The following is a 20,951-nucleotide window of genomic DNA, read 5'->3' as shown; positions in this document are numbered from 1 at the left end:
ACTGTGACCTGGCTCTCTGTTTAAAAAGTTTGATGACCCCTGTGTTAAGACATTGGCCAAAGTAACTTTACATTTGGGAAGTCTGACTTGGCAACGGTGGTCCATGCTCTGGCTACATCCCGTATTGACTACTGCAATGCTCTCTACGTGGGATTGCCTCTGAAGACTGCCCGGAAGCTGCAATTAGTCCAATGTTCAGCAGCCAGATTACTAACGGGAGTGCACAATTCTTTTGTTGTGCCAGCTCCACTGGCTGCCAATTAGCTTCCGAGCACAATTCAAAGTGCTGGTTTTAACCTACAAAACCCTATATGGTTCCGGCCCAGTTTACCTGTCCGAATGTATTCCCCCCTATGAACCACCAAGATAATTAAGATCTTCTGGTGGGGCCCTGCTCTCGGTTCTGCCACTTTCACAATCACGTCTGGCGGGAACGAGAGACAGGGCCTTTTCTGTGGTGGTCCCTCGGCTATGGAACTCTCTCCCGATTGAGATCAGATCTGCCTCCTCCCTCCTGTCCTTCAGGAGGCTGGTGAAATCCTGGCTATGGAAGGAAGCATTCCCAGAGTAATGGTTGAAACCGGCTACAGAACAAAGTTATCGACCACACATATGGACTGAGTTGGACATGATTTTATCTTGGCGATTTGGCTTACTTGTAATTTTAATCGATATGTATTTTAACTCGTTATTATATGATGTTTTTAGATTGTACTATTAGCATTGAATCCTTACTGTAAGCCGGTCTGAGTCCCTCTACGGAGGTTGAGGAGATCAGGATATGAAAGTTTGAAATAAATAAATAAATACATTTGCAAACCATAAAAAAACAAACACTATTTTTATTGTCATCATTATTAATGCTGTGCTTGAGACTAAATGCCCCATTAGAATTGATCTCTCAGCAGGCAAGATGAAACTGTGTGTCCTCTTGGCAACCACGACTTGGTTGTGCAGCTCCAGGACACAGAGCTCTTGGAAAGAGGTGGAAAGAGGAAAGATCAACCCTCAGTTACTGTGCACCAGGGTGATAAAGAGAGTCAGGGAGCTCAAGGAAAGGAGGCCGGTGATCACAGCTTTAACTAAGAGGGCTGTCCAGCTGCCCAGGAGGAAGACATGGACAAAAGATCTGTAAAGAAAGAAGAGAAGGAGATGCTGATAAGGATGAATGCAATATTCCTGCTTCTTGGCAGGGGGTTGGACTGGATGGCCCATGAGGTCTCTTCCAACTCTTTGATTCTATGATTCTATGTTAGGGAAGAAGCAAAACAACAAAACTGGAGATGGAAAATCACCACATTTGAAAGGTTTGTGTCAAACCAGAAAGGCAATCTAAAATATTCAATATGGGTCAATATAGATCTCCCAAAAGTCAAAGCCAGCATGGCCAATGGTGAGGAATGGTGGAAGTTGACATTAGAAACATCTGAAGGGCCAGTGGCTCTCCCTCTTGCTTTAATGGGAGATCTGAATCTAGGCTATTTCACACAGAGATATTGCAATGTGCAGGGCCCCAATTTGGATTCCAGCCATCCAAATCCAGCTTTCCAACCTCAACATCCCAAAATATCTGACAGCATTCTAGAAACACCAAACACATGCTCATTCCTAAGCAGAAGCTTAAAAATTCAAAGAATATCTTGAACAGCAACAAATTTAGTGGAGCTTGAAAACTGTGGTTATAAGTGGGATTTTTCCTTTTCTCATGAGAAGAGGTGGCACAGTGGGTTAAACCTTTGTGCCAGCAGGACTGCTGACCAACAAGTCAGTGGTTCGAATCTGGGGAGAGTGGGTAGAGCTCCCCTCTGTCAGCTCCAGCTCCCCATGTGGGGACATGAGAGAAGCCTCCCAAAAGGATGGAAAACATCAAACATCCAGGCATCCCCTGGGCAATGTCCTTGCAGACAACTTGCAGTTTTTCAAGTCGCTCCTGACACATAGTAGTAGTAGTAGTAGTAGTAGTAGTAATAGTAGTAGTAGTAGTAGTAATAATAATAATAATAATAATGGATTGAAGAGAAACAACTGGAAAAGCTGACACGATATGAGGATTTAAAGATCAAACTGCAAAGACTCTGGCACAAGCCAGTAAAGGTGGTCCCAGTGGTGATTGGCACACTGGGTGCAGTGCCTAAAGACCTTGCTTTAATGGGAGATCTGAATCTAGCGATGACAAAATTACCATCTGCCAGCTGCAGAAGGCCACCTTGCTGGGATCTGCATGCATTATTTGACGATACATCACACAGTCCTAGACACTTTGAAGTGTCCGGCGTGTGATCCAATACAACAGCCAGCAAAGTGATCTTGTCTGCTGTGGACTCATCTTGTTGTGTTTCAAATACTACTACTACTACTAATAATAATAATAATAATAATAATACTCTATTTATAGACACACACCCCCATCCCCAAGGGGATACAGAGAGATTTACATAAAAAAAGGCAAATAATCAATGCCATAATCAAATTAAACTAATCCACTTGTTTTCCATATTTTAAGTGGGCAATGCCCATCATCTGACAAAAGCTACAGCTGCCCCCAGCTCCTTGTGCACTCCCAGTCACTCACTCCATGAAGAAAGCCTTGTAAACACTGATTCCCAAGAGGAAAGTGAGAGGCAGTCGGTAGTGTTTGGGCAGATCGTAGCGTGTGAACATCCACACCAAGGCAGCCATGGCAATATAGTGGACCTAGAGGCAGACAAGTAGCAGGAAGGAAGGGGGAAAGGGAGTAAACAGAAATGAATGATCTCTATGGTTTTTATGGCAATTCTATTGAGCAGTGTATTTTGGACTCTAGTCACAAGAGACCCCCTCACGAAAAAAAAACGTAAAATTGAGCATCCCTGTTCAAGATTACAAAGGCTCAACCAACTTCAATTTACTGGCCACCTTCTCTGGTTTTCTTCCCCATCTACTATCATTCTGTAGAAAACAACCATAGTTAACCTTTAGTGGTCTTTCTGGGGATTTTTCTCCTTATAAAAGCACAGCTTCCCACTTATTCCTCCTTGCCTCCTGTATGCTGTTTTGGCTCCACCCAGAACTAGGATTACAATTCCATTTTCTCACAAAACTCTCCCAAAAACCACTTTGAAAAAATATAGTGAACTGAAATAATAATAATAATAATAATAATAATAATAATAATAATAATAGACGAAAAGCAACTGGAAAAGCTTACACAATATGATGATTTAAAAAGAGAACAGCAAAGACTGGCACAAGCCAGTCAAGGTGGTCCCAGTGGTGATAGGCACACTGAGTGCAGTGTCTAAAGACCTTGGCCTCACTTAAAAACAATAAGCGCTAACAAAATTACCATCTGTCAGCTGCAAAAGACCACCCTACTAGGATCTGCACACATTATTCGCCGATACATCACACAGTCCTAGACACTTGGGAAGTGTCTGATGTGTGATCAAATACAAAAGCCAGCATAGTGATCTTGTTTGTTGTGTATTCGAAGGAGACCCCAAAGAAATAAAACTCATGCCTTTATTTGTTTTTTCCCCATCAGCTATGATCATACTTTAGGGAAGTTCACAATAAACAGTAAGAATTGGAACTTACCAGACTGATATTGGAGTCAATGCTCATCTGGATGTATTTCCAGTCAAATTCAATGCCACGAGCTCCTACCCACAGCGGGATACATCTGCCAGAGACATGAAGGTTATCAGGAACAGATCTTGCCAGGCAAACACATTCCCACATCCAAGAACCCCCCTCAGCAATCAGTATACTACAGGTAAACATCTTCCCCAATTCAAAAAGAAACACAGACCATTAATCATAAAGGCTCACTAAATTTTATTTATTTATTTATTTATTTATTTGATGCACTTATTAACCGCCATTCTCAGCCCTTACGGGCGACTCATGGCGGTGTACAGTACACATAAAAAGACAGTTACAAAGGCCAGTATCAACAACATATAACTATACAACAAATACAAACTACATAAAAATCCGCTTCGTCTCTTAGTAGAATCATAGCCAGTCTCATCTTCCTTATACCATTCCAGTTCTCATTACCGTAATGTTGTTGCTTAGCACTTAATTAAATGCCCTCTCGAACAGCCAGGTCTTAAGGCTTTTTCGAAAGGACATGAGGGAGGGCGCCTGTCTGATGTGTGCCGGGAGAGTGTTCCACAGCCGGGGGGCCACCACCGAGAAGGCCCTCTCCCTCGTCCCCGCCAGCCGTGCCTGTGATGCAGGTGGGATCGAGAGAAGGGCCTCCCCAGACGATCTCAAGGTCCCCGTGGGCTCGTAGGCCAAGATGCGGTCAGAAAGGTATTTTGGGCCGGAACCGTTTAGGGCTTTGTAGGCCAAGACCAGCACCTTGAATTGGGTCCGGTAGCAAATCGGCAGCCAGTGGAGCTGGGACAACAAGGGCGTTGTGTGCTCCCTGCTACCCGCTCCAGTTAGTAACATGGCTGCCGCACGCTGGACCAGCTGAAGCTTCCGGGCCGTCTTCAAGGGCAGCCCCACGTAGAGAGCGTTGCAGTAATCCAGTAATTTTAGCCATTTCTTTCTAATGTACAAGGTGCAGCTTGTGAGGTTGCAATATAGTGAAGTATCCCTGATGACGTGACCTTTCCCTCATCAATAAATGACTATAAGCCAAAATGTGTGGGGCATTCTGTGAAAACCTTGGTTTTCTAACACAGGACTGAATTCCAGCATTCAATCATCGAATCATAGAGTTGGAAGACGCCACAAGGGTCATCCAGTCCTGCCCCTTGTCATGCTGGAACATAGAATCAAAACTCCCACAACAGATGGCCATCCAGCCTCTGCCTAAAAACCTCCAGAGAAGGAGCCTCCACCATGCTCTGAGGCAACGTATTCCACTGCGAAACAGCTCTTACTGTCAGGAAGATCATTTGGATGCTGCTCTTGGCCGCTATCCCTCCCAATGTGGTGTCATCTGCAAATTTCATTATTATTTTTTTGTATCAGGAGTGATTTGAGAAACTGCAAGTTGCTTCTGGTGTGAGAGAATTGGCCATCTGCAAGGATGTTGCCCAGGGTATGCCCAGATGTTTTATCAGCTGTTAGAAATTATGGGAGTTGAAGTCCAAAACACCAAAGGCTGAAGTTTGCCCATGCCTGGTATAGGCCTATATCCACAGGGGATATGTTCCAAACCCCTATGTGGAAACATGAAAATGTGAATAATATCCAACTATATTTTGACCACACTTGGGCTGGAAGCATCCATGGAATTGCACTGGAAGACCTAGAAACCCCCAAACACTTCCTGGTTGGGGGTGGGGGAGGAATACTTTTTGGAAGCTAGATAGGGGAAAACATGGATTGTGAATCTATGGATAAGAAGATCATACTGTAGATGGCTAAGTATTGGTTAGTTCCATCCATACCACATTCTCAGGTGGCGCTATCTGAAAATCTCCATTGTTTCTGGCAACTCACCGAGACATAATGAGCTCTGCTGTGGCCCACCCCATGGCCGCCACCATGATCTTGTACTCCCCTTTGCCTGCATTCCGGGACATCACCAGGTGCAACCCCACCAGGTCAGCCAAATCCACAGTGGCCTTCATGAATTCCTGGCACAAGACAAAAAAGGTCAGGGCAGCAGCCCAAAAACTTTCCTTTATTTGCCATTCTCTATTGCCACCACCAACACCACCTACAAAACTTGTTGTTGTTATTGTCATTTGCTGCCAAGTCAGCTGTTAATGAGAGCCCTCCAAAGGATCCCGATTACTATAACAGTTCAGGTCTTGCAACCTCTGGGCCATGGTTTCCTTCACTGAATCAATCCATGGGCAAGGAAGTCCTTCCTCTTTTCTTACTGCCTTCTACTTTACTATGTATTAAAGTATTTTCCAATGAGTTATCTCCATTCTTTCATCATTCTTTAATCATTTCTAGTGAGAATTCAGGCTTGATCTGTTCTCAAATCCACTTATTTGGCTTTTTAAGTATCCATAAAAATTGCACAACATCACATTTTATATTCTTTGATTTTCTTCCTTGCAGCTTTTGTCACTGTCTGGTTTTCACATGCATACATAGAAATCAGAAATACTACAGTATGCATGATTCTCACTTTAGTTTTTAACAACTTCAAGAGATATTATATCCCCTAGTGTGCCAACATCAATGCTTCCATATCTTCTGCACTGTCAGTCAAAATGTAAAAGCTCTAGCAAAGTATCAGTATTACTTATTTAGACTAGTACATAATGATACATGTAGGAGAAATACATTAGGAGAATATTTTTTCTGGGGATGATCCAAGGGATATGTCTCCACTTTCAAAAAAACACCTTTCTCCCCAAGGTTCAACCCTTGAGTTGGTAAAGCAAATGGAGCAGTTATGAAATCACAGTGCTATCTGATTATGCTATTTAACCTGAAAAGGAATGGAGCTGCGGTGGCACAATGGGTTAAACCCTTGTGACGGCTGATCTGCTGACTTGAAGGTCAGTGGTTCAAATCTGCAAGTCAGGGTGAGCTCCTGTCTGTCAGCTCCAGCTACCCATGCAAGAACATGAGAGAACAACAACAATCTTTATTTATATTCTGCCCTATCTTCCCTGGGGGACTCAGAGTGGAAATGGATTGAAGGCATGCAACAATAAGACAAACTTACTGTTAGAATTTTCCATTACAATTTTCTAGGGTGTCCCTAAATTTTTGTTATTGGTCCCAACGGGACCGTCCTTTGAGTTCTTTAGACAGCAAAAAGGGAGTATGCCTATATCAAAATAATTCTCGGCACCCAATCTTTTGCACCCTTGTTCACACAGAAGGTGTAAACAAATGATTGCAGACAATTGAAATATTGGCAGAGTTGAACTTACCCCGACGAAGTCATAGGCACCTGCACCCCCCTCCCAGGTTGGAAAGAAGGTTGCTAAAAATAGCATCTGTAAAAGAGAAAGCGAGAGAGAAAGGCAATTACAACACTGCTTTAGAAAAGGTAACTTATCACATAAGCAAGATTGTGGTCACAAAGTGTTCTGGACTAGCCAAGTTTATATATCTGAAAGTTTCTGAAATTTGAGGGGAAATTAGTCTTGTATTTAAGCATTATGCAGATCACCACAGATGATCATGAACTCAATCCAGTTAAGTAGAGAAAAGGATGGATTGGAGGAGGGGCTGACCACTCTATTCACTCTGTACCATTGTATTTGATCTCCAGTCAAGCCTCTGAGGAAGAAGAACCTCTATGTTCCATGACAAGCATGGCTATCTGTTCAATTTCAGCAGTAACTCTCTCTTGATGTTTCACCCACATCAGACCCCTCAACCTCTGGGGATGCCTGGGCAAAACATCAGGAGATAATGCTTCTGGAACATGGCCATACAGCCCAGAAAACTCATAACAATTCAGGGATTCCAGCCATGAAATCCTTCGACAACACAGTACTGTCAATGTTCCAAAGACAGAAAAGAAGCCAATACCTTACAAAGCTGGACAAATAGATAAGTGGCTCCGGCTTGTACACATCTCCAGAAAGCATTATACTCTGACCTGAAAGAGATGAAAACACAGAGAGGTATATGTCAGAGAAGAAATACTCTTATAAAGTGCTATATAAAATTTCCCTTTTCACAGAGGCCAGGAATCGCTGCGTCTCTAGAATTTGTTGGACTCCAACACCCATCAATCACAGCAAGCATGATCACAGGTGAAATGTTTATTTATTTATTTATTTACAACATTTATATGTCGCCCTTCTAACCCCAAAGGGGACTCAGAGTGGCTTACAAGTAATATCTAAACACAATATTTTATGGTTCTTGTGGGTTTTTTCGGGCTATAGAGCCATGTTCTAGAGGCATTTCTCCTGACGTTTCGCCTGCATCTATGGCAAGCTTCCTCAGAGGTTGTGAGGTCTGTTGGAAGTAGGAAAAATGGGTTTCCTACTTCCAACAGACCTCACAACCTCTGAGGAAGCTTGCCATAGATGCAGGCGAAACGTCAGGAGAAATGCCTCTAGAACATGGCTCTATAGCCCGAAAAAACCCACAAGAACCTAGTGATTCCAGCCATGAAAGCCTTCGACAATACACAATATTTTATATTATTACATTATTAATATATTAATAATTATTAATATATTAATCTTAATATATTAAATATGACAGAGATGTTCACCCAACATCATCTGAAGTACCATGTGTTGCCAACTTTGGCTTTATTTGCGTTCCTATCCTCACTTTTCTTGAATTTTGCTAGTTACTGATAATGACGGTATCTCCAGGAGGATCATCATGTAGTTCTTCAGCTCAGGTCACAAAACATCTCTGATGAAATCAACAAGCAAGTCAAGCCTACATCAGTTGCAACATCCTTCTATCACAACACCACAAGAAAACTCACAGGCCACTGCATTTGTAGGTGATGAAATAAGGGAAATATGCCAGAGCAAAACAATTCCCAAAGTGGAAGAGGGTCATCGTGGTGCCAGCTTGAGGAATCGAGGCTCAGGACACGGAGAGGGAAGGTAATGGCTGCTTTCTTGCAAAGCCAGGATGTTCCTGGGGGAAAAGAAGAGCAGAAAACAGTAAAACAAAAGTATACCAACTCAAAGTATACCATAAATACTAGCTTTCCTGATAACTCGGACCAGCAGGACAAGGAATCTTATTTATTTATTACTTTACTTTATTTGTATACCGCCTCTCTCAGCCTTCCGGCGACTCGGGGCGGTTTACAAGGCAAAATTCAATGCCACAAAAAACACAGTACAATTTAAAAACATTAACAACAATAAAATCAAAACAACAGCAGTAAAAACATAAGTCAATAAATCTTCAATAAAAGACATTGTCCAATTCCCTTGTATAGTTGTTATGTTTTCCTAGGTCCTTTACTCAATATTTGCAAATGCTTGCTCGAACAGCCATGTCTTAAGTTTTTTCCGAAACGTTAGGAGCGAAGAAGCCGATTTCATCTCCTTAGGGAGGGCGTTCCATAGCTGAGGGGCCACTACTGAGAAGGCACTGTCTCTCATCTCCACCAAACGTACTTGTGACGTAGGTGGGACCGAGAGCAGGGCCTCCCCAGACGATCTTAATGTCCTCGATGGATCATAAGGGGTACTTTGGGCTAGAACCGTTTAGGGCTTTATAGGCCAAAGCCAGCACTTGACTCCCAATCCAATACTTGACTCCCAATCCAATACATGATTCCCTACCAACCTCTTGGCTACAAGTCTGTCTATCCATCTATCCATCCATCTATCTAACTAACTATCTATCTATATCAGTGGTTGCCAACACGACAATGAGAGCGACTGGTCTCACGAAACCCTCTTATATTACCGAAGCAACATCATTATTATTATTATTATTATTATTATTATTAGGGTTATTATTAAGGTATTTGGTCGTGTCAGGAGTGACTTGAGAAGCTGCAAGTCACTTCTGGTGTGAAAGAATTAGCCGTCTACAAGGACGTTGCCCAGGGAATGCCCGGAAGTTTTGATATGTTATAATCCTTGTGGGAGGCTTCTCTCATGTCCCTGCACGAGGAGCTGGAGCTGATAAGAGGGAGCTCATCCGTGCTCTCCCTAGATTCGAACCTGCGACCTGTCAGTCTTCAGTCCCTGGTCAAAAAAGGTTAGGAACCACTGGTATACATGGACATTTGTCTACCCCAACGTATTCTAACATAATGAAGGCATACAATGACATTAAATGTGCAATCAGTAGCTTGGATAAGGCCATCCAACCTCTCTGACCTTCACACATGAGAAACACAACAGCTTCAAAATGCAAAACACATTTGTATTTTATATGTTTTTATGTTGTAATGTGTCCTTGAATTATTGCCAATTTGGAAGCTGCTCTAAAGTCCCCTTCGGGGCTGAGTTAGAGCAGGGTAAAAATACAGTAAATAAATAAAAAAGAAGACCATCTCAACTATATTCGATTGTGAAACATTGGTGCAGATGGTCTTGTTTTGGGTCAATGGAACTGATACAGCACAGGGAATGCGGGAGTTGAAGTTCAAAAGACATGGTGGGCCGAAGTTTGCCCAGGTCTGGTATATCCTGATTACAGCTGCTGAACAAATCTGTAGAGCTATAGCACTGTTTTATCAGTGAGTCCCAAACCCTGGTGGTCCAGGTATTTTAGACTCCAACTACCATAATCCCCTAACCATTGGCCAAAGTGGTTGAGGTTGCTGTGAGTTGCAAAAACCTGAAGGTCAACAGCTTGGGAATCACTGGGATCCATTTCCTCTATATGGTTAGGGGATTCTGGGAGTTGGGAGTCTAAAATACCTGGACGACCAGATATTTGGGAATATATATATATTGTATTCCTAGGAATACAATCTATATGAATAAAAATGTAATGTTTGTTTGTGAGATTAACATAACTCAAAAAACACTGGACAAATTGACACGAAATTTGGAGACAATACACCTAACAGTGCAACGAGTGTCCATCACCCCTAAACACACACATACGCAAACCCCAGTGGAATAAACTTTAAAAAAAACCAAAATATATCATATATACAGATACACATACACACCTTCATACACACACACATATATATGCACAAACACACACAAATATACACATATACACACATACATATACATACACACATATATACATATACACATGCACCCAAAAATATACATATACACACATATATACACATGCACACATACATATATACATATACACATGCACACATATATACACAATGTGCATATACACATATAAACACACATATACACACACATATCTATACACACACAAACACACATATATACACAAATATATACACACACATAGACACATATAGACACACACAAAATACATGTACACAGACAGAGCCACAGCAATGTGTGATAGGGGACGGAGGGTGTGTATGTATGTGATGGATAGTGTATGTATGTATATGTGTGTGTGTGTGTGTGTATATATATATATACATACACACACACACACACTAGCCGTCCCCTGCCACACGTTGCTGTGGCCCTGTCTGTGTACATGTGTTTTGTGTGTGTGTGTGTATGTGTCTATGTGTGTGTGCATATATTTGTGTATATATGTGTGTTTGCATATATATACGTGTGGGTGTATATATGTGTGTATATATCTGAATATTTGTGTGTGTGTGTCTATATCTATATATACACACATACACTAGCCATCCCCTACCACATGTTGCTGTGGCCCTGTCTGTGTACATGTGTACATGTGTACATGTGTATGTGACCGCATCTCCGTTTATGAACCCACGCGCTCCCTTTGTTCATCTGGAGAGGCCCTGCTCACGATCCCACCTGCGTCGCAGGCGCGTTTGGTGGGGACGAGGGACAGGGCCTTTTTTGTGGTTGCCCACCCTCCCCAAAGACATTAGACTAGCACCTACGTTGGCAGTCTTTAGGAAGAGCTTGAAGACCTGGCTATTCTGATGTGCCTTTCTGGAGTAGGATAACCTCCAGCACTCTGTCCCAGAAGCACTTTATTAGAGTTTAAGACTCTCTGCACATTGCACTTGCCCAGAAATCCAACATACCACCTGCCACACCCAGCACTTTTTAACCTGTACCCATCACTGGCTCGGCCCTGGTTTTTATTCCGTATGGTGTAATGTTTTGTTATTGTTTATATTTTAATTGCTGCTTATGTTTTAATTTGTTTTGAATTGTTTTGCTATTGTTGTGTTGAGGCCTTGGCCTTTGTAAGTCACATCGAGTCCTTCGGGAGATGCTAGCGGGGTACAAAAAATGTTTAATAATAATAATAATAATAATAATAATAATATGTATGTATGTATTGATAGATAGATATACATAAACACATGTACACACACACACACACACACACACATATATATATATATATATATATATATATATATATATAATTTATCTATCTATCAATCACTGGGATCTATTTCCTATATATATATATATAGGAAATGGATCCCAGTGATTGATAGATAGATAAATAAAAACCCCAGTACTAGAACCCAGCCTCCTCCCAAGCGCCTCACTTTGACCTTACTCCTTCGAAACTCAGCGACATTTCCCTACTCCTCCTTCCCTCAGGCCAGAGCCCTTTGGCTTCAGGGCCATGTCTCCCTGGTACTCACTGGGCACACGGCTCCTTTTCCTGCTCCTTCTACGCATGCGCAAAGAGACAGTGTCTTTGCCTCGGCGTCCTGTTGCATCACGGGGCTTGTAGTTCTTTCCTTGGAGGCTCTCCCTCCACTCCCCTCGAGCGCGGGAGAGCCAAAGAATACAATCCCCACAGTGCTTCGCGGCGGAAGGTCCCTCGCCCGACGGGAGCCGTAGTCCTTCATTGAAAGAATGTCGGCTTTGGTGAGATTCGTCAGAGTGAAGGGGAGGAGAGAGGGAAGGTACTGGGAATTGTGTGTGGGAAGGCTTTCATGGCCGGAATCACTGGTTTGCTGTGACTTTCCGGACTGTCTGGCCATGTTCTAGAGGCACTCTCTCCTGACGTTTCGCCCACATCTATGGCAGGCACCCTCAGAGGTTGTGAGGTCTGTTGGAAACTAGGCAAGGGAGGCTTATATCTCTGTGGAATAATGTCCAGGGTGGGAGAAAGAGCTGCTTGCTGCTTGGGGGAAATCCTTTGTGGGGAGGTGTTAGCGGGCCCTGATTTATTCACCCAGGCAGCAACCAGTCAGGCTTTGAAGCTGCAGGGCCATTAAACGCTAATTAAAGTGGCCAGGCATGTAGCCGGGGGGGGGGGGGGGCTTGAGGGGCTTCAGCCCCCCCCCCCCCGCCCCCGAAATTCTCATGGTGGTTCGCGAAAAGGCCTTACTGGTGCATCATTTAAACTGTTATGTTTATTCCTATCATGATCTGATCACTATGCTCACGATAAATAAATAAATAAATAAATAAATGGGGGTATTGGGGTAGTGATACAAAAGGTTTGCTAGGGTAGACCCTCTTTCACTCAGACTCAGCCCCCCCCCCCGAAACTCAGCCCCCCCCCCAACCCCCCTGAAAAAAAAACTCACCCCCCCCCCAATCAAAATCCTGGCTACGGGCCTGAAAGTGGCCATTTGCAACATTCACACTTGCCTCCAACAGACACGAAGGTTTTTTCCCCACCGTGGACATTTATTTATTTACGGCATTTATATGCTGCTCTTCTCATCCCGAAGGGGACTCAGAGCGGCTTATAAGATATATGTTTTCATACAATATATTATATTATTAGCATAGTACAATATCAGTAATATATATTACTATATTGCACTATGCCATTATATTGTAATACTATTAGTATTATCACATGTAATATAAATATATAATTATAATACTGTATTATTATTACTAGTATATTGTATTACATTATAATATAAATATATGGATATACAATATACTATTAGTAAAGACAAGATGGAACTGTCTTCTGCTTATTATTCCACAGATATGTAAACCTCACTTACTTAGCTTCCAATAGAACCCTCAACCTCTGAGGATACCTGCCATAGATGTGGGTGAAACGTCAGGAGAGAATGCTTCTGGAACATGGCCATGCAGCCTGCAAAACTCACAGCAACTCTTCACGATTGCCCTGCAGTGTCTTTTCCCACTGCCCCCCCCCCCCCCCCCCCGCCCTTTGTTACTAGATTCCAAATCAACCAAACCTGGGATTCCACAATCCTTTCACACAATCTACACACATAACAAAATCATCCTTCTTGGTCCTATAGAAACACTCTAGACCAGGGGTCCTCAAACTAAGGCCCGAGGGCTGGATACGGCCCTCCAAGGTCATTTACCCGGCCCTTGCTCAGGGTCAACCTAAGTCTGAAACGACTTGAAAGCACACAACAATAACAACAACAATCCTATCTCATCAGCCAAAAGCAATGCGTGGCCTCTCTCCCTTCTGTTTGCCCGCAAGTCTTTCCAAAGTTAAAGGCAGCTCAATCCAGCCAGATGTTTTGCTGCCAAAGCCACTACAACCTGGATGGGATTCTCTCCCTCTTCCTTGGGCCTAATCCCATTACATAATGGGAGATTATCTCTGACCCTGTTATTAAGGAGGAGGAGGGTGGACCGAGGGGATTGGACATGGATTGGTATAAGGGCTGGTCCTTCTCCTCTATCTGCTTTTCCCAGCCACTCTCCATGCCTGCAGTTGAATCTCCAGACAATTCCACACAGAAGACCCCTTTCACATGGTTTTTAAAAAATATTTTAAAGAAAATACTTCCTTTCAACACCACCAGCCATGTGACAAAACAGCCAAGCAGGCGCTTTGTTTACAGAGACTATGAATTCAAAAAGGACTGATTTCATTTTAATTCCAAATTGTATTTGCTTTGAAGTGCATGGTCCTGCAAGAAACGCAGGATATAAATACAAATAATGATGGTGGTGATAATTATTATAATTGCTAAAGGACCCATTTACAGCAGGTGGCAGTGGTGAGATTTCCGAAACAATGACCATGTTATCAGACTGAAACACAGTATTTTCTGTTGGGTTCTGTGTGGGAAGTTTGGCCCAATTCTATCATTGGTGGGTTCAAGGGGCTCTTTGATTGTAGTTTGAACTATAAATCCCAGCAACTACAACTCCCAAATGTCAAGGTCTATTTTCCCCAAACTTCACCAGTGTTCACATTTGGGCATATTGAGTACTAATGCCAGGTTTGGTCCAGATCCATCATTGTTTAAGTCCACAGTGCTCTCTGGATGTAGGTGAACTACAACTCCAAAATGTAAGGTCAATGCCTACCAAAACCTTCCAGTATTTTCTTTGGTCATGGGAGTTTTGTATGCCAAATTTGGTTCAATTCCTTCATTGCTGGAGTTCAGAATACTCTGTGATGTTAACATTTGGGCATATTGAGTATTTGTACCAAGTTTGGTCCATATCCATCCTTGTTTGAGTCCACAGTACTCTCTGGATGTAGGTGAACTACAACTCCAAACTCAGTGCCCACCAAACCTTTCCAGTATTTTCTGTTGGTCATGGAAGTAATGGGTGCCAAGCTTGGTTCAATTCCATCGTTGGTGCTTCAGAATGTTCTTTGATTGTAGGTGAACTATAAATCCCAGCAACTATAACTCCCAAATGGCAAAATGAATCCCCCCTCAACCCCACCAGATTTGGGCCTATCGGGTATTTGTGCCAAATTTTTCCAGTGAATGAAAATACATCCTACATATCAGATATTTACATGACAATTCATAACAGTAGCAAAATTACAGTTATGAAGTAGCAACAAAAATAATGTTATGGTTGGGGGTCACCACAACATAAGGAACTGTATTAAGGGGTCGTGGCATTAGGAAGGTTGAGAAACACTGGACTAGAGGGTATTACAAAGGAGATCCTCGGATTGTTGTCCCTAGTGAATATACTTTCACTTTGTGACTATTTATATGATCTCTGGCCTCACAGGGCCTTGCCTTTAGAGGAATAAAGTATAATTAGGTTGCTAATCACCTAATCTGCTCCATCAGCCAAACAGGATGGTCAGCTGAGGATGCCTTTGTCTAGTTCACTGGTTGCAATGTTCACACACATGGATCACGAGCATATTCTGCTCGTAAAATCAGCTGCTCCACTTTCGTGCATTTATCTCCCTGCTAAAGGATCCTGTCCTGCTGACGTAATCTCCTAAGTGGATCATGTACTACCGCCACCACACTCCTACATAGAGCCCTAAGATGCTGCACTGCGACCTTGAGGAGGTAGATAGCTTCATCTGTATGTGATGATAATGCCAGCCTCTATATCGGCACTATGGGGAACGTTTGGGTGCTATGATCTAGCCACAGATGACGGGAAGGCTGTAATGGACTCATGGGCAATTGCAATTAGTACAGAAGGAAACACAGGAGGAAAGTGTGTATGCTTGTATAGAAGAGAGAAAGAAACTGATTTATTAATTCTTCATTTCTTCTTAGACAAATACGGAATTGTGTTGTTGAAGGCTTTCATGGCTGGAATCACTGGGTTGGGTATTTACTAGAGCTAGGTTTTTCTAGGTTTCTAGGTTTACTAGGTTTTTCAGGCTATATGGCCGTGTTCTAGAAGCATTCTCTCTTGATGTTTTGCCTGCATCTATGGCTAGCATCCTCAGAGGTTGTGAGGTCTCACAACCTCTGAGGATGCTTGCCATACATGCAGGCAAAACATCAAGAGAGAATGCTTCTAGAACACGGCCATATAGCCTGAAAAACCTACAGCAACCCTATGGAATTGTGATTGTACAGCTTTTCAAATGTTGTGTTGCCAAGTCCCAACAGCCATAGCCACATCTGAGGGTCAGGAGTGCTGGGCATTGCAGTTCAACAGCATCTGAAAGCTTGTATGAACCCAACACATGCTCTAAATTTGGTCTCCAAATTATCTTGCTTCCCACTTCTGCTGATCAGACCATCATAACTCTAGCATAGTGTTCCTCAGTCCTTGGAACTCTCGGCGATGAAATGTTGGACATCCTCTCCCAGAGTCCCAAACTGGCTAGAGCTCTAGTAAATACCCAACTCTATGTTCAGAGTTGTAGCACACATGGAGGGAATTGCCCTTCAACTGTGTCTTTTTCCCACTTTACAATGACTAACCGTTGTCAGAATAGAGACCCCGTGTACCTTTAGATCAGTGGTTCCCAACCACCAATGGTCTCCAAGAACAAAAACATGGTCTGCGGCCTCACCATTACTACGCTGTTGCAATTAGAGTGTCTGGTCTCGTGAAACCCTCTTATAGTGCTGAGGCAATGGGGATGTTGGGAGGGGAGAGACTGACTGCCAAGCTATTCCGCCCGGAAGTGGGGACACCTTGGTGTTTTTGTTTTTAGGTCTATTCCTGGGGTTATTTGGGGTGCTGATACAGAAAATTGCATTGGATAGACCACATTATTAAATATGATTTTCTGTGGGTGAGCAGATGGTGACTGCTGGATGGCATATGTTCTGTATCAGAAACTAGAGCTGATGTGGTCTATCCAATGCAATTTTCTGAATCAGCACCCCAAATAACCAAACCGAAACTGACCAAAAACTGATTCATAACCCTTTTGGTAATAATGTTTTATATGCCAACCTTAAAAACTGTGTCATAGACACCGAGAACTGGGAAGCCCTGGCCCTTGAGCACTCTAGCTGGAGGTCAACTGTGACCAGCAGTGCTGTAGAATTTGAAGAGGCACAAATGGATGGCGAAAGAGAGAAATGTGCCAAGAGAAAGGTGCGTCAAGCCAACCACAACCGGGACCACCTTCCACCTGGAAAGTGATGTGCTCGCTGTGGTAGAACACTCAGGTTAAGAATAGGGTCCCACAGTCACCTGCGTACCCACCGCTAGGACACCGAACTTGGAGGACAATCTTACTTGGACAATGAGGATCACCTAAGTAAAGTAAGTAAAGGTAATAATGTTGGAGAGTGGCCCCTGGTCAAAGTGGTCCCTTGTCAAAAGAAGGTTGGAAACCACTCCTTTTGATGCTACTGAATTACAGCTCCCAACATATATTGCTTTTACCTATGCTAACTAACTCTTATGAGCAGTTCATTCCAACAACATCTGAAAATTCATGCGGTCCTACAACTACTCTAATGGCAACTCAAACTAAGAGTTTCAGATTGGGAACTTTCCCAATCCTACTTCGATGAGCCACAGTTGAGCCAAGACCTACCACTTGAAAAGAATGTTATCAGCCACCGAGTCTTATCATCAACTTCATTCTGTTATCTGTATATTGTATTGCTTGCTATATTAACACTGTATTTATATAATTTAATATTCTACTCTTGTTCTCTTATCTGTGTATCATACAGTCATGTTATTTCATACTACATATTATGAACTGCATACTGTTGGAAGGCATATAGTACAGGCACAAACAGCAACCTCCTTTGCCCCTTCTTTTCTGCCTCATCTGACCTGGTCAGCTAATTCCTTCCTTGCCTTCCTTTAAGCAGACTCCCATCTGAGCTTATCCTTCTTGGACATGATAATCTAATAGAGTTTTTTACTCTTGAATTCTCTCATTTGTCAGCAGAGTTCTTTTTAATAAGAAAAATATTCTGTAAGAGATGAGAATATGTTAGGCTGCTATAACAGTTCAGGAAGGGAGGTGGGATTCCAAACCACCCAGGTCCTTTGTTCCTTCAGTGCAGACCCACCCTGGATTCTTTGAAGTCTTGGTGTTAAGACAACACCCTTTCCTTTGAATAACGGTTCCAGGCCTGTAATATGTGCTAGTGTTTGTTTGTAGTCCAGGAAATCTAGGCAAAGGATATAATAAACTGCAAGAAAAGCAGTCAGGTTGTTTTTTTAAAAAAAATGCTGCTAAAATACATACTTTGCAAAGTTTGGGATTACAACTTCTAGTATGAGGGTTGAATTAAAAGTAATGCCTCCACCTTTGTTACTTGAATTTGGATGGGATATTTTAATAAATCAAATGCAGAAATAATCCTTAGAATGTGCTCTTTACCTACCACTATTCACTTTTCCACATAATCACCAGACAATTGGATACATTTCTGCCAACAATGGACAAGTTTTCTGAAGCCCTCACATAAGAGGGACCGCCTCACCTCCTACCAACCCCAGAGATCCCTCCGTTCTGAGGACCAAGATCTATTAGAAATTCCCAGTGTCAAGACCTTGCGTCTAACAGCAACCAGACACAGAGCCTTTACAGCAGTGGCACCATCGCTCTGGAATACTCTGCCACCTGAAGTCTGTGCCTTGCAGGACTTATCAGCTTTCCGCAGAGATTGTAAGACATACCTGTTTTGACAGGCCTTTGATTTGTGATATTGCTGTTTTTAAATTGTTTAAAATTGTTTTTAAATTGTGTTAGATTTTAGCCGTTCTTGTAAGCCACTCCGAGCACCAGGGGAGTGGCGGAATATAAGTTCGAATAATAAATAAATAAATAAAAGTTGACACTGTTTCCGCAACCAGCGTCTCACAGTTCTGTCTCCGCAGATTTCATTATCGGGAACAGATGGAAGTCATACAGTACTAAATCTGGAATGTATGGAGGATGTCATACAATGGTGAGATCCAGTCTCTGAAGTTTCAAGTCTGTTAATTTTCATTTCAGGCATCAGCATCCTGGGTACCCATCATGCACAGATCTTCCGATAGTCAAGCAAAGCAATAATGTGACTCACACGTCCTTGTGAATTGCCAATTATGCTTGAAATTTCTCTCTGATTGATACGACAATTGTCTTAAATCAATCTGTCAACCTTTTGCTTGTGAAACTCGGTGGTTGCTTTTGCAGGACGTCCAACTCTTTGTCACACAAGTCAGATATTCCCACCTCGACACCTTTAAACTTACTCGTCCAATGACACACAATACTCACAACAACACAATCACTATAAACAGCTTGCATTCTCTGACGAATCTCCTTTGGGGTGACACCTTCTGCTGTCAAGAATTCAATGACTGCATGTTGCTTAAGTCGCATTGACCACCGTCTGCGCAGGGTTCCATACGTCACACTTTAACAACACAATCGTTCAATGCTAAGGCTTCCTGCCAAAATGAAAGTGTAAAGGAGAGTCTACTGAACAATCCAGTACCTGCCGCATACCAGTACTGCTATCTATTGAGGAGTTATGAAGGTGGAGGCATTACTTTTCATTTAACCCTCATATTTTCAATTGCCATGCCCAGTGGCCATACTGATTTGCTGAGATGTAGCCTCAAAAGTAAGTTTCCATGCTCCATTACAATATAGCAGAGGTGGGACTCATGCCACTTTCCATAGACATTGGACTGCAACTTTCATAATTCTTTGCCTTTGGCAAGGCTGGCTGGAATTGTGGGGACTCCAGTCCAAAATCACCTTGGGGAAACAGTTGTTTCTCACTCCAGACTGAGCCATAAAGCAGTTTGATCTTAGTAGAAGAAATTTTATCAGGTTACTTAGCAAATGTACAGTAAACTATACAATGATCCCAATAATACAATGGATTCTGTCCTACCCATAAACCAGTGCCTATCAGCTGTAATGGATTGGATGGGGGCTAATCAGTTGAAATTAAATCCAGACAAGACTGAAGTACTCCTGGTCAGTCGGAAGGCAAATCAAGGTATGGGGTTACAGCAGCGCCCATACCTCGAGATGCCACATCTGGCCATAGTAGTCCATGCCTTAGTCACACCCTGCTTGGACTACTGCAATGCTCTCTATGTAAGGCTCCCTTTGAAGATGGTTCATAAGCTTCAATTGGTTCAGAGATTGGCAGCCAGATTGCTAACAGGAGCTCCATACAGGGAGAGATCCACAAACTATGAACCAAGTTGTAGATTAAGATCTTCCAGGGAGGTCCTGCTCTCAGCCCCACCAGCCTCACAGGTGTGGCTGGTGGGGACGAGGGACAGGGCCTTCTCGGTGATGGCCCCATGGTTGTGAAACTCCCTCCCGAGTGAGATCAGATTGGCCCCCTCCCTCCTGACCTTTAGGAGACAGCTAAAGACCTGGTTGTGGAACCAAGTGTTCAGCCCATCATAGGAATATTTAAAGTGAAAGTTGAAAATGCAGTGACCCAGGACTGTTTACAACAACGGCTATGTCTCAGTGTGATAGGTGATGCTATTTTATGTGATGTTTAATAATGTTTAATGTTTTATTATGGGTGGGTCGATTTTAATGTTTTATACTGTTTTTATAGATGGCATTGAATTGTTGCCAACACTGTGAACTGCCCTGAGTCCCCTTCAGGGTTGAGGACAGTATACAAATATTGTAAATAAATAAATAGTGTTGTAGCAGCTCCACTGGCTGCCAGTCTGCTTCCGGACTAAAGTGCTCGCCATTACCTTTAAAGCCTTTGAGTCCAAGCTATTTGAGTGATCGCATCTTCTCTTACAAACCTGCCTGGGCATTGCAGTCATCGGAGGAGGCCCTGCTCTTGGTCCCACCCCAATCCCAAGAACGGCTGGTGGGAACGAGAGGGA

At 42.8% G+C, this 20,951-nt stretch overlaps 1 protein-coding gene and 1 long non-coding RNA gene across 3 annotated transcripts; one reads left to right on the top strand and one right to left on the bottom strand.

Annotated features, from left to right (window-relative positions):
• Nucleotides 1-822: 822 nt before the first annotated feature.
• Nucleotides 823-12,206, bottom strand: LOC137094687 (BOS complex subunit TMEM147). 2 transcript variants are annotated; one of them, XM_067460702.1, is made up of 8 exons: nt 12,119-12,206; nt 8,372-8,529; nt 7,450-7,519; nt 6,843-6,908; nt 5,443-5,579; nt 3,577-3,661; nt 2,573-2,694; nt 823-1,129 (listed from the first exon to the last, which is right to left on the bottom strand). In XM_067460702.1, exons 2-8 carry the CDS (start codon nt 8,446-8,448, stop codon nt 1,009-1,011), a joined length of 678 nt encoding a protein of 225 aa, XP_067316803.1. In that variant the 5' UTR covers nt 8,449-8,529; nt 12,119-12,206; the 3' UTR covers nt 823-1,008. The 2 variants fall into 2 exon arrangements, with proteins under 2 accessions (XP_067316803.1, XP_067316804.1); XM_067460703.1 differs by having other exon boundaries at nt 12,031-12,119.
• Nucleotides 12,207-12,262: 56 nt separating this feature from the next.
• On the top strand, nt 12,263-18,937 carry LOC137094825 (uncharacterized). The gene is made up of 2 exons (XR_010908730.1): nt 12,263-12,347; nt 18,499-18,937. It is a non-coding gene; the product is annotated as an uncharacterized lncRNA (long non-coding RNA).
• The last annotated feature ends 2,014 nt before the right edge of the window (nt 18,938-20,951 follow it).

This window comes from Anolis sagrei, chromosome X, assembly GCF_037176765.1.
Source record: "Anolis sagrei isolate rAnoSag1 chromosome X, rAnoSag1.mat, whole genome shotgun sequence".
Lineage (NCBI taxonomy): Eukaryota > Metazoa > Chordata > Lepidosauria > Squamata > Dactyloidae > Anolis > Anolis sagrei.
This window is presented reverse-complemented; position numbering and strand designations above follow the sequence as displayed.

Excerpts from the sequence above, each read along its gene's own strand:
- LOC137094687 (XM_067460702.1), bottom strand. The coding sequence starts at position 8,448 with ATGACCCTCTTCCACTTTGGGAATTGTTTTGCTCTGGCATATTTCCCT. Across the intron at positions 2,695-3,576 it reads TTGACTCCAATATCAGTCTG|GTCCACTATATTGCCATGGC; the intron begins GTAAGTTCCAAT and ends GTCTGCCTCTAG. Across the intron at positions 1,130-2,572 it reads TACAAGGCTTTCTTCATGGA|ATCTTTTGTCCATGTCTTCC; the intron begins GTGAGTGACTGG and ends CTTTCTTTACAG.